At 37.1% G+C, this 13,176-nt stretch overlaps 1 protein-coding gene across 10 annotated transcripts in view; it reads right to left on the bottom strand.

The window, feature by feature from the left end:
- Dlg1 (discs large MAGUK scaffold protein 1) overlaps positions 1 to 13,176 on the bottom strand; it is a 204,465-nt gene that overhangs the window by 68,513 nt on the left and 122,776 nt on the right. For all 10 annotated transcript variants that reach the window (XM_027412872.2, XM_027412879.2, XM_027412878.2 and 7 more), the window contains 4 exons: positions 7,981 to 8,031; positions 5,746 to 5,870; positions 3,944 to 4,113; positions 1,462 to 1,598 (listed from right to left, as the gene is read on the bottom strand). In XM_027412872.2, coding sequence (XP_027268673.1) covers positions 1,462 to 1,598; positions 3,944 to 4,113; positions 5,746 to 5,870; positions 7,981 to 8,031 — 483 coding nt within the window. The remainder of the gene's footprint in view (positions 1 to 1,461; positions 1,599 to 3,943; positions 4,114 to 5,745; positions 5,871 to 7,980; positions 8,032 to 13,176) is intronic.

Consider the following 13,176-nt stretch of genomic DNA (forward strand, 5'->3'; position numbering starts at 1 on the left):
GTGATAGTAAGATAAAGAAAAATACCAAGTTAGAGAATAATTATGCTAAATACAAAAAGTTTATCTAAAGAATGAAGGTGTGTCATGCACCAGGTTAAGTCAATTAAAAATGAAGCTTCAAAACTGAATAATTTTAGTGTTAAAGTTTATTTGAGACACAATGAAAAGTCCTGTTGTTTTTGAAAAATCAACACAGGTTATTGGTTTCCTGCCAATAATACTGGTTCTGGACAATCAATAAAAAGAAAGCATTGTATACACAAAATAAAAAATAAAAAATAAAAATAAAAAATAATATTGATGTCTAAATGGGTAAAAGAACTAGTTACACAATCCTGACAACTTGAATTAGATTCCTGGACTCAAAAAACAACTCAGCTGTGGCGATACACATCTGTAATTCCAGCATTCCTAAAGATGGAAGGCAGAAACAGGGGACTCAGCAGGAAGCTTGCCAGACAGCTAGCCCGCTGAGTTCGTGTCCTGACTTCTTTTGGGGATGGAAGTATAAGCCAGATAAACCCCTTCCTCCACAACTTGCTTTTGGTCACGCTGTTTAGTTGCAACAATAGAAACCCTAACTAAGATACATGTCTAGCTCTCTTCTCCCTCTCTAGGCCTCTTAGGATCTTAACTTTACTTCAGGTTGCATTTTCCTAGAGAACATGAGGACTAAGGGACAGACTGTGATATAGAGTCACATAGTTAAATTTGTAGGAATGGATTTTAGCTCTAGGAAATGATATGGGAACATCACAGTAACACCACACTGAGTGAAAAAAATAGGAGACAACTATAAATAATCCAATACCCTCAAAAAAGTTTCCAAAGAATAGAAGATAAATATTTAGACATGTATGCAACTAAACATTTTTAATCATTTTATGAACACATGCATGCCTGGTGTTCATGGAGGTGAGAAGGTGGCATCAGATTCCTTGTAATTTAGAGCCACCATGTGGCTGCTGGGAACCAAATCGAGGTCCTCTGAAAGAGCAATAAACACTCTCAACCACTGAGCCATCTCTCCACACCCTGTTTAAACAAATTATAACTAGAAAAAATTAAAAAAAGATATACAAAATTATTGGTGTTCTAGTTTTGGGGATGAGTAATGACTTCATTGGTTTTTATTATGCTATAAATAAATGATTTAAAACAAAAGAGGATCACACACGATTACATTGTAAACTTAGATTGTGATTTAACAATTCTGTGCATTTCAAGACATCAACTCTTTAACTAGGAAAGAGAGGTAGGAGAGAGGAGAGACGGGGGTGGGGGTGGGGTGGGGGGCAAAAAGAGTACAGCTGGTGGGGAAAAAAGGCAGTAAGAATCAGTGCATGCTAGAATTCACTCACTCAGATGTCTCTTACATGGTTTCAGTATGGAAATGATCAGTTTTGACAGGAAAATGTAAACATGAGAAGAGAATAGCTTTAGAACACTACTCATACTCACTGCTAGGAGCTTATCTCCAATCTGAAGCTTGCCATCCTTGTGTGCCGCACCTCCTTCAATTATTTTGGTTACATAGATGCTGTTATCACCAGGAATATGCTGATTTCCAACACCTCCAGCAATGCTGAATCCAAGACCTAATTAGAATGCACTTATTTAGAATCTCATCAATAAGGTGAATTACAGCTCAGGGGAAAAAGAATGATAATCAGAAGTGATCTTTCTACCACACAGAAAATTATTTATTTAGTTATCTGCTTTTAAAATCTTGAGAGTAGGGACTGGAGTGGTGGTCAGTGGTGAAGAGCACTGACAGCGCTTATAGAGAACCAGAGTTTGGTTCTGAGCACCCACATGATGGCTCACAACTATCTGTAACTCCAATTCCAGGGACCCAGCCCCTCTTCTGGCCTGTGACCACCAGGTACTAACATGGTACGTAGACATTTAAGCAAGCAAAACACTCATACAGATAAAATGAATCTAAATTAAAAAAAAAAAAAACAACCAAAAAAACAAAAACCAACCCTTAGGTTATAAATGCAGGCATTCTAATAGTTATAAGTATTCCTTTTTCTTTGGGTTTCTTCTTAAAAGTCTTTCTGTAAGTAGACTTGAGAATCAACAAAAACATAAAATTATGTTTTAATTTTGTTTGTGTCATAATTACAATGTTTACTAATACTAACATTTTCACAAGATTGAAATAACTGAGAGGAAATACTTTTTTTTTTGTACTAGGTAGAACACAAGGCTTTACAAATGTGGTCACTTTGCCCTCCCAATAGTCTTGAACTGACAACTTTAAATAACAATTGGTGCACTTCCAAAATTCCATCTCCAATACCAAATTCTCCAGTTCCTATTTGTTGTTATCTTATTCCTGTAGTAGGCCAACTACTAGAATTATTATTTCTACTTATCCTCAATACCATCAGTGTCTTCAGAATTCACAAATCACTTTACCAGCCCTCCCTACAGAGGTGATTGCCATGATATACACCATACCATCTTCTTTTAATCTGACCTATACTCTACATTTACTCTGGAGATACCAAAAAGTTAATATAAACACTACACATGATTTCAAGAGACAAATATTTCTTTTAATAGTATGAGTTTAACAAAATGACACTTAAAAACAGAGAATGTACTGTGTATGTTTATCTTATTGATTGTTAAATAAAATGCTGTTTGGCCAACGAGACAGCAAGTTAGATGGGACTAGAAGCCAAAGAGGATTCTGGGAAATGTAGTAGAGAAGTGGTGATCCAGGCAGGAAGTGACATCAACAAGGAGACTCATATTTAAGCGAAGGAGAAACAGGAAGGGCTCTCTTTTCCCTTCGGCTCTTGTTCCAGCAGCACAATGTGATCCACCGGCAAGGAGGGATGTCAATAAGGCGTCCGATAAGATAAGTCTTATAAAATATATAGGTTTATGATAGTTAAGACTTAACTAACAGATGAGAATTCTAGTCATTGGCCAAGCAGCATTGTACCTAATACAAGTTTCTGTGTATTCATTTGGGCCTAACTCGGGCAGGCAGCTGGCGTAAAGCTCCCACGTGGTGTTGGGGCTCAGGCAGCCTTTTGGCGGAAAGATTTATCGTAACATACTCATACATTAAGTGGAGGGCTGGTGAGATGGATCAATTGGCAAGGGTGTTTGCCACCAAGATTGACAACATAAGTTGACCTTTAACCTTAGGGATCCACATGGAAAAAAGAGAGAACTAACGTCTGTGAACTGCCCTGACTTCCATATGTAGAACATGGCAAGCTCTTCCTTCCTGACCAAATAAATAAATGCAATTAAAAAAAATTAAAGTAGAGATTCTGTTCCTTCTTTTTAAAGCTATTAAGGGTAGGCCACTGAAAAGCAAGGGAGCCTTTCTAAAAAGGTAAGGTGGAGGGTTGGAGAGATGGCTCAAGAGGTTAAGAGCACTAACTGTTCTTGCAGAGGTCCTAAGTTCAATTCCCAGCAACCACATGGTGGCTCACAACTATCTGTAATGAGGTCTGATGCCCTCTTCTGGTTGCAGGTGTATATGTAGGCAGAACTTTGTATAAATAATAAATACATCATTTAAAAAAAAGGGGGGGGGAAGGTGGAGAGTAACAGAGAGGACAGCTGTTATCACCTTTTGTTCTCCCCAAGCATGCCTGGGGTATGTATATGGGCATGCACACAAACACTACACACATACAACCTCACAAAGAACTTACTCTTAAATTTATACACACATAACAGTAAAATGTGTATAGTACATGGAAAGGAACATAGGACCTTTTCAAATGCTGCCACCTTGGTAGAGTGCAGCTACTCTAACATCTACTTGAGACAAACAGCAGTGGGAATAACAAAAAATTCTATGAACCTACTGAAATTCTGTAGAAATTAGAAGTATGATAACCTCTGAACATAAAAAAATGTTTAACTCATATTTCTTAGTAATGTCTTAGTCTGATTTACAACACACCTTTAGGACCTTTAATGAGTTTTATTTCCATTATTCTCTCTGATACTGGCTTCCGCCTTTTCACATACAATCGCACAATAGATCCAGCTTCTTTCAATGCCTCAACTGCTTTGCTATGGGTTACATCTCGAACATCCGCTTCATTTACTCTCAGTATACAGTCATTTACTCTGAGAAAAACATAAAATAGTACAACAGTAAGTACCAATGTTTTATTTTACCAATTTTTAATTTTGTTTTGATAAAATATTATTCCAGAAAGTATAAATGAAGAAGCTACATGGTAAATTTCAATATATAAATTTCTCCAGAGCTAGCAAAGGGAGGAAAATAAAAAATGAAAATAGATTCTTAAAAAAATTATTTGCACACTTCTTACGTACTGACAAAGATATGTGATAAAAATAGCAAACACTTGGTAATGACCACATGCTAGGCACTTCCTTAGTGTTTTAATCCTTAAAGCTACTTGTACCAGGTGTGTGTGTGTGTGTGTGTGTGTGTGTGTGTGTGTGTGTGTGTGTGTGTGTGTGTGTGTGTGTGTGTCTATATATATATTTTACCCACTTAATACATGGAGAAAATGAGGCATGATGGATTTTAACATAGTGCCCATAAGGTCACTAATGAGTGACAGAGCTGTATTTAATAATAAGAAAAATGACCAGAGGGCTAGAGAGATGGTTCAGAGGTTAAGAGCACTAATTGCTCTTCCAGAGGTTCTGAGTTCAATTCCCAGCAACCACATGGTGGCTCACAGCCATCTGTAACGAGACCTGGTGCCCTCTTCTGGTCTGCAGGCATACATGGAGGCAGAATGTTATATACATAATAGATCAATCTTAGAAAAGAAAAGAAAAATGGCCAGGCGGTGGTGGTGCATGCCTTTAAGTCCAGCTCTCGGGAGGTAGAGGCAGGCAGATTTCTCAGTTCAAGGACATCCTGGTTTTATGACAGCCAGGGCTACACAGAAAAACCTGTTTCAAAACAAACAAACAAAAAAATCAAAACAAACAAAAAGAAAAATGAAGCTCAAAGAAACTTAAGGTCAGTTAAACTAGTTGAAGGTCAGAAAAAGATAGTGTCAAAACTGAAATTAAGTGATGAAATTTTAATTTTTTCAAATCTGAAATGTAGTATTAAAATTACTCCTTAAAACGTGATAGGATATACATCACACCCAAAGGAATGACTAGTACTTTGGGAGTGCTCTTCAGTTAGACAAGTAACATAATTTTCACATACACTTTCACAAAAGGGCAGTGATGTAAGATTAGGAAGTAAACATCTCGTAAGCACAGATGGTCAAATTCCTAAGTTTTATGTCTAATTCTACTAATATACTACCTGCCATACCAGTGAGGAACAACATAAAGTACTAAGAACCCTAACATAAGATATTGATTTAATAGCACATAAATTATAAAATCTGTACTCCCAACATGTCAGTCTGTACCTAATATACAAAACAGACCAATCAAAGAAACAGAACACTATATAAATCATATGTAAGTTTATGTATGTTTGCTTAGGCATAAAATAAAATAGTTTTGTGACTTTACTGAAAACACCAAGGATAACTCATGACATCTATAAAACTGGTTAGACATTTAAGCTATCAAAATGCATTACTCAAAGTATTATAGTAACTAATATAAAACTGAATTCCTAAAAGATAGAAACAATACAAAGAGCAAAATTACCTGAGAGTTGGTCATTTAAATAGGATTGGGCATCTACCTACATTTAGTTGTTATGTTGTTTCTTCTTCGTAACATCATAACATTAAGTTTCAGACATACCGCAATCTTCCATCCTGGGCAGCTGCTCCTCCTGTGATAATTTTGGTGATGAAAATGCTTGAGTCATCTCCAACGTGTGGGTTGTCTGTACCTCCTGCAATGCTGAAACCAAGCCCTGAATTTCCCTAAGGACAGAGGGAAAAAAAATCCAGAGATCTAAGCATTTAGGCTCTAGAAACTACACTTAAGTAGGAACTATAATACAAAAAGGACTATGCACAGGTAAGAGAAAGACTGGAAATTAAATAGACATGCTCCTCACATAAGGAAAAACTTCTTGAGAGGTATTACTGCTCAGTAGGGGAGGCTGAAGGAAAGGTTCTTCAGCAGCCTAGTTTGAAGTTCTTTATTTACAAGTATGTGTAATTTGTTTGTTAATCACTCTCTACCCAGAGGGGAACTACACATTTCTTTTCAAATGTACCTCTTCATATTTGATAGGACAAATTTCTTCACTTCATTAGTTAACTAGTTAATTAATGTATTTGAGAAAGGTCTTCCTATGTAGCCTAGACTAACATCAAACCTGATGCAATCCTGGCCTTGGCTTCCCGAGCCCAGGATACAGATGCCACAATGCCTGGCTGCTTCTTTTATTTCTGAGCAGGACAAACATCATTTCACCTTTTAAAAAGGGGGTGAAGGTGGGGCTTTTCTTCTGACCATTTTGCCAGCTGCTGAGTAGCCATTACTCTCTGAGATGTTTAAATAACATACCCAAATACCATGGCATTTTTTTAGTACTGAGGCCCCATCTGAGAACTTAATGTTGGTGAGCTTTTCTGATGGCAAGTAGACTTTGCCAATTGACATCTTACTTTTTTTGCTTATTTTACAAACAGGAAAACTGAATTTCTGAGTAATATTTGCACACAAAAGGGGTCCCACTGCCATAAAAAGTCTATAAAGAGAATGAGTATTCTTTGACCTAAGAAAAGGTAGCTAGAAATTTTTATTTTCTTAAGTATTTTCTGCATGTAGCTTTCTAGCAACTCAAATAAGTATGTATATATGATTTGTTACTTTACTATTCATATTTAATAACACAGACATCCAATTTCCTAATACTTGTCCTAAAATTCCAATAACTAACTTTTTTCAGTTTAAATTCCTTAAAGAATTAGCAAGATGTCAACACTACTAAAAGATTGTGGGAAACTGCCAAGAAATTTAAGTATTCAAGTTTTTCAGGCAGTGAAAAATATACAGTCCTAAATATGAGAAATTTAAAAGGCATAGAGAGGATTAAAAAGAATAAATCAAATAGCAAGAGATGTCATGAAATGCCACATTAAAATATATGTAACAGATTAATGCTGAACTTACTTGAGTGTTACTGAGGTACCTGCCTAGCTTAAGTGGGTGGCCTGAAATTAAGTAGTAGATGAAGATCTACTACATAAACAAAGACTTATTACTTATTTTCCAGGGCATCCATTATGACTTCAAACACAACAAAACATAAGGATCTAAGATTTTAGTTTTAAAAATGCAGACATTCTGTTACTCTGGAGAGTTACTTGTATAAAACATTGAATTCCCTGGAACTGTCTGCCAGACAAGGGCAGCCTTTCTAAAATACAGCATAAACTGATCACACAGGCACACACTCTTATCTTCACATATACAAATGTATGTAGGTAGGTATGTATATTTGAGACTAAGTCTCATGTAGCTCAAGCTGCTTTGAATTTGCTATACATTAAGGCTGGCCTTGAACTCCTGCCACTACCTCCTAAGTTCTGGGAATATAAATGTGCCACTGCCCAAATACCATACTACTATCTTAGAAACAATTAAAAAGAAAAATCTAACAAACTATCATAGTCTAGAGTACCCAAAGGAGATAACTAAATGGAGTGTAGTTTCCTGGAAGAAAAACAACAACATAAAAACTGGGAATAAGAAGTTCAGTTAATAATGTACATACATATATTGGCCCATTAGTGGAAACAAATACACTGTAACAAAGGCAGATGTTAACAGTAGAGAAAATACAGTGCAAAGTAACTGGAATTCTCTATATTACTCATATGCCTTTTCTGTAAATCTACAAAAATTTAAATGATATTAAAGAAAGTAAACATTTTGAAAATAGCATGGCTCATTTTATGATCTGTGATCTTAAAGAAAACATTTCATTTTTCTAATTTTGAAAGACATTTCTCCCTTGCAATCTATGATTGAACAATATATTTAAAAGTTCAAACAACAGATTAAGATAATAGTTTTTACCCTTTCAAGTGTGATTTCCTCATATTCATAATCTGCATCAGTACCATTAACCTACAGAGGAAAAAGAGGAGTTTAAAAATTCAGAATGAAAAACCTGAAATATCAAGATAATTCTACATGATTTATTAATGAAAACCTGTTAAATATGACAGTTAAAAGATACAGCTCCATTTTAGTAATTTTAGGAAAGATTTACAAAGAATGGAAGAGTGTAAATGTGACTATGTTATAGTATTATTACCATGACTCTCAAATATAGGAGGGTGCATTTAGTTTTTACTATACTAATTTTCATTAGTTTCCCCCCCTGCCCCCACCAAGACAGATTTCTCTATGAAACCCTGGCTGTCCTGGAACTTACTCTACAGATCTGGTTGGCCTGCTTCTTTCTCTGAAGTCCTGGGATTAAAGGCGTGTACCCCTACCCGACTGAAGGCTGATTTTAAAGATTTATTTTATATGTACGAATGTCTGGTCTGCACATGGCTATGCACCACATGCATGCAATTATCCAAGGTGGCCAGAAAAGTACACTGAATCTTAGTGGTTATGAGCTGCCGTGTAGGTACTAGGAACTGAACCTAGGTCCTATGAAAGAGCTGACAGCTCTTTTAACTGCTAACCAACCCCCTACAGCCCCATCTTTCTTGTCTTGATCCACATAGCCAATCCAATTGTCAGCTCTCCCAAATTTAACTATTTTAACTTTTGAAAAACTATCACTTCTTTGTTCCCATTGTTATTACTTTGATTCAGGCTCATTTGCACTTCTAGAATACTGCAAATGAATGTTATCTATTCAATCAAATTTAGATTAACAATATCTGCTGCCTGAATCATTCTGCAAGTGTGGATTTTTTTTTTTTTTAAAGATTATGTATACAGTGTTCTGCCTGCACACCAGAGGGCATGATATCTCATTACGGATGGTTGTGATCCAACATGTGGTTGTTGGGAACGAAACTCAGAACCTCTGGAAGAGCAGTCAGTGCTCTTAACCCCTGAGCCACCTCTCCAGCCCCCAATCATCCTGTGTTTTAAACAGACTCATCTTTCAAAAGTCCAGGTTGGTAACATAACACACTTCTTTCCAAACTTTCTGAATTTCTCCTTGTCTAAAACTAAAGTCTGCATCTTTCTAACAAAGGCCCTATATGAATTAACCCTTATCTGCCACTTGCTCCCATCTAAGACACACCAGACACGCTCTCTTCCTCCTTTCACTTTATCTCTATTCTCTCCAAAGAAGCATTCTCATACTGAGTGTGCTCGAATCAGATTAACCTGAGTTTGAATCCTCGAATTCCAATTTCTAGTAACAAGGACTGAGGCAATTTACTCAATGTAGGTCAAAAGAGATTATGAGAGTCTATTTCTGACAATGGCTCACATCATCCACTCCACTTTTACTGTTGCACTAAATCTAACACCAAGGGGCACTGAGACTATGTCCCTTCCTCTAGGATTGAGCTAAGTCCTGTGACAAAGCAAATGATATTGGATGGTTCTGAGCCTGGGTTTTATGATACCTTGTAGTACTTGGCTTTGTCTTACAGTTCATTTCTTACAACTTAGCAAATACAATTTGAGGAAACTCAAACTGCTGGTGAACAGATCCAAATGAAGGAAAACCAAGCTCCCTGGCTCTTAGCCATGGCTTCATTCTTAACCAAATAGCCAGTACCAATGGCCATTCAAGATCATGAAGTAATTTTAGACTTTCTAGTTTTTAGCAAAAACCCACCCAAAACTGTTAGCTGAATACCCAGCTAGTTAACCTGTGAAATTATGAGAAATAACGAGTTACTGTTCTTTTAAGATACCAGCTTTTTCATGTAATTATACGAGATGACAAAACAAAAGCACATGCACACACACACACACACACACACACGCACGCACGCACGCACGCACGCACGCAGCACGCACGCACGCACGCACGCACGCACGCACGCACGCACGCACGCGCGCAGCGCAACCCCCCCCAAAACATAAGCACCTTTGCTCTCTTCACTATATATAAGTAGTGACCCTTTGTCTAGTTCTGCCCAGAAAGAGCTCATATTTCCTGGAGGGCATTTGCAATCCACATCTACTGGGAGACATAAGCAGGAAGAGAACAGAAAGACTGCAATACGCCTCCCACAATCATATGTAATTTTTTCATGGTCCTATTCATTTTCTCCGGGCTCATCTATATATTTGGCACAATGCCATTCATATATGAAAAGGAGGGGAAGGGAAAAGAGGGAGAGAGGAGAGAAAGGAAAGAAATGAAAGAGAATTTGTTGTATATGCTGTGGAGGATTGGAGTTAGATATAGATAATTCATCTACAGAGCTGTTCAATGGTTGCTATTTAAATTTAAATTGATTAAAACTCAATTAAATTTGAATTTCATTCTGTTATTGTGGTAGATAACAATTATTGATATGACTTTGCTGTATTTTTCTTACATCCTAAAGATAAATCTCACTAAACACAGTTAATGGTGTTTTTTTATGTACTTTGAATTCAGATATAGTCTTCTTACAGTAAATTCTGTGTATTTTCTTTTTAGATGACTGCTAGGCATCTCACATTTTTGTCACTATAATTTATGGATCTTTCAAATGGTTATTATTTACATACTGGAATAGCATTTATTATTAATAAACTTAAAAATTACATACTTTTTAAATAACTGGTACATATATGACATTAAAGAAACACAAAAAGCTGTAACAGTCCTTTACTGACACACTTACATTTTCTAATTAGAAAACACTAAGACAATCAAACAAGACAATCCTATTACGTTAAAAGTGTATGACTTAGCCAAAGAAAGATAAAAAAGATGCTGAATTTATTAATACCATGAAGTTTAGGTTCAACTTAGTAATACTTTTCTTATAAAGTAATATATTGACATTCAAGATTTTATGCATCAATATTCATAATTCATGACTCACACACTGCATAATCTCAGTAACTAGAAACCTCAAAGCCAACACCACACAAGCCAAAAATCTAAAATAAATTGTACAGAAAAGCAAAAGCTCTTCCTAATGAAAAATTAACATAACTAAATCAAAATAAGGCCTAAAGAGTGTGCTTAAAATTTAAGCAAATAATGAATCCAGGTTGATTTTAAAATACTTATAACTATCAACTATATAACATATGGAAAAATTGGAGATTTTATTATGTAAGAAATTTATCAACTATTAACTGAATGAATTTTTTCTAACATTTAGCCTTTAGAATTTCTTTTGAGAGAAAATGACAGAAAAGATGAAAGTGATTTCAACATTTTTTTTTAATGTTTTTTATTAGTTCAAATTAGTAACAAGCTTGCTTCACATGTCAATCCCTTCTCCCTCCCCTCCTTCCACCCTATCCCCCCTCCACTCCCCAGGGAGGGAAAGGCCCTCCATGGGGGCTCCACAAAGTTCACCACATCATCCTGGGCCAGGCCTAGGCCCTCCCCCATGTGTCCAGGCAGAGAGAGCATCCCTTCACATGGGATGGGCTCACAAAGTCCCTTCTTACACCAGGGAAAAATACTGATCTACTACTAAGGGGCCCATGGAGTCCCGAGGCCTCCTCACTGACATCCACATTCAGGGGTCTGGATCATTCCTATGCTGACCTCCCAGACAGCAGTCTGGGGTCCATGTGCTCCCCCTTGTTCAGGCTAGTGTTTCTGTGGGTTTCACCAGTCTGGTCCTGACCGCTTTGATCTTCATTCCTCCTTTTCTGCAACTGGGTTCCAGAGTTCAATTCAGTGTATAGCTGTGGGTGTCTGCCTCTGCCTCCATCAGCCACTGGAAGAGGGCTCCTCATGCTCCCAATCAGCTCAGGAGATCCTGCCCCTTCCCATTCTCCAGGGTCCATGCATTTTTCTCTTAGAGTCCTTCTTGTTTCCTAGTTCCCTTGGTGATGAGGACTGTAGGCTGGTAATCCTTTGCTCTATGTCTAAAATTCATATACGAGTGAGTATATATCATGTTTATCTTTTTGGGACTGGGTTACCTCACTCAGGATGGTTTTTTCTAGTTCCACCCATCCATTTGCCTGCGAATTTCAAGATTCCATTTTTTTTTTTTTTTTTTCTGCTGAGTAGTACTCCATTGTGCAAATGTACCACATTTTCTTTATCCATTCTTCAGTTGAGGGGCATCTAGGTTGCTTCCAGGTTCTGGCTATTACAAACAACACTGCTATGAATATGGTTGAAGATATGTCCTTGCTGTATGAATGTGCATTATTTGGGTATATGCCCAAGAGAGGAATTGCTGGATCTTGAGGTAGACTGATTCCCATTTTCCTGAGCAACTGCCATACTGACTTCTAAAGTGGTCTTACAAGTTTGCACTCCCACCAGCAATGGAGGAGTGTTCCTTTTTCTCCACATCCTCTCTAGCATAGACTGTTATTGGTGTTTTTGATTTTAGCCATTCTGGCAGGTGTAAGATGGTATCTCAGAGTTGTTTTGAGTTGCATTTCTCTGATGGCTAAGGATTTTGAGCACTTTCTTAAGTGTCTTTCAGCCATTTCAGATTCCTCTGTTGAGAATTCTCTATTTAGTTCTGCACCCCACTTTTTAATTTCATTGATTGTTGTTTTGGTGGCTAGCTTCTTGACTTCATTGTATATTTTGAAAATCACCCCTCTGTCAGATGTGGGGTTGGTGAAGATCTTTTCCCATTCTGTGGGCTGTTGTTTTGTCTTACTGACTGTGTCCTTTGCCTTACAGAAGCTTCTCAGTTTCAGGAGGTCCCATTTATTAATTGTGGATCTCAATGTCTGTGGCTACTGGTGTTATGTTCAGGAAGCGGTCTCCTGTACCAATTCGATCAAGGATATCTCCCACTTTCTCTTCTAGAAGGTTCAATGTGGTTGGATTTATGTTGAGATCTTTGATCCATTTGCACTGAAGTTTTGTGCATAGTGATAGGTATGGATCTATCTGCAATCGTCTGCATGTTCGAATCCAGTCATGCCAGCACCATTTGTTGAAGATGCTTTCTTTTTTCCATTGTGTAGATTTAGTTTCTTTGTCAAAAATCAGGTCTGTGGGTTAATATCAGGATTTTCAATCGATTCCATTGGTCTATCTGTCTATTTTTGTGCCAATATCAAGCTGTTTTCAGGACTATACCTCTGTAATAGAGCTGGAAGTCAGGGATGGTGATGCCTCCAGAAGTTCCTTTA

The sequence above is a fragment of the Cricetulus griseus genome, chromosome 4 (assembly GCF_003668045.3).
Source record: "Cricetulus griseus strain 17A/GY chromosome 4, alternate assembly CriGri-PICRH-1.0, whole genome shotgun sequence".
NCBI lineage: Eukaryota > Metazoa > Chordata > Mammalia > Rodentia > Cricetidae > Cricetulus > Cricetulus griseus.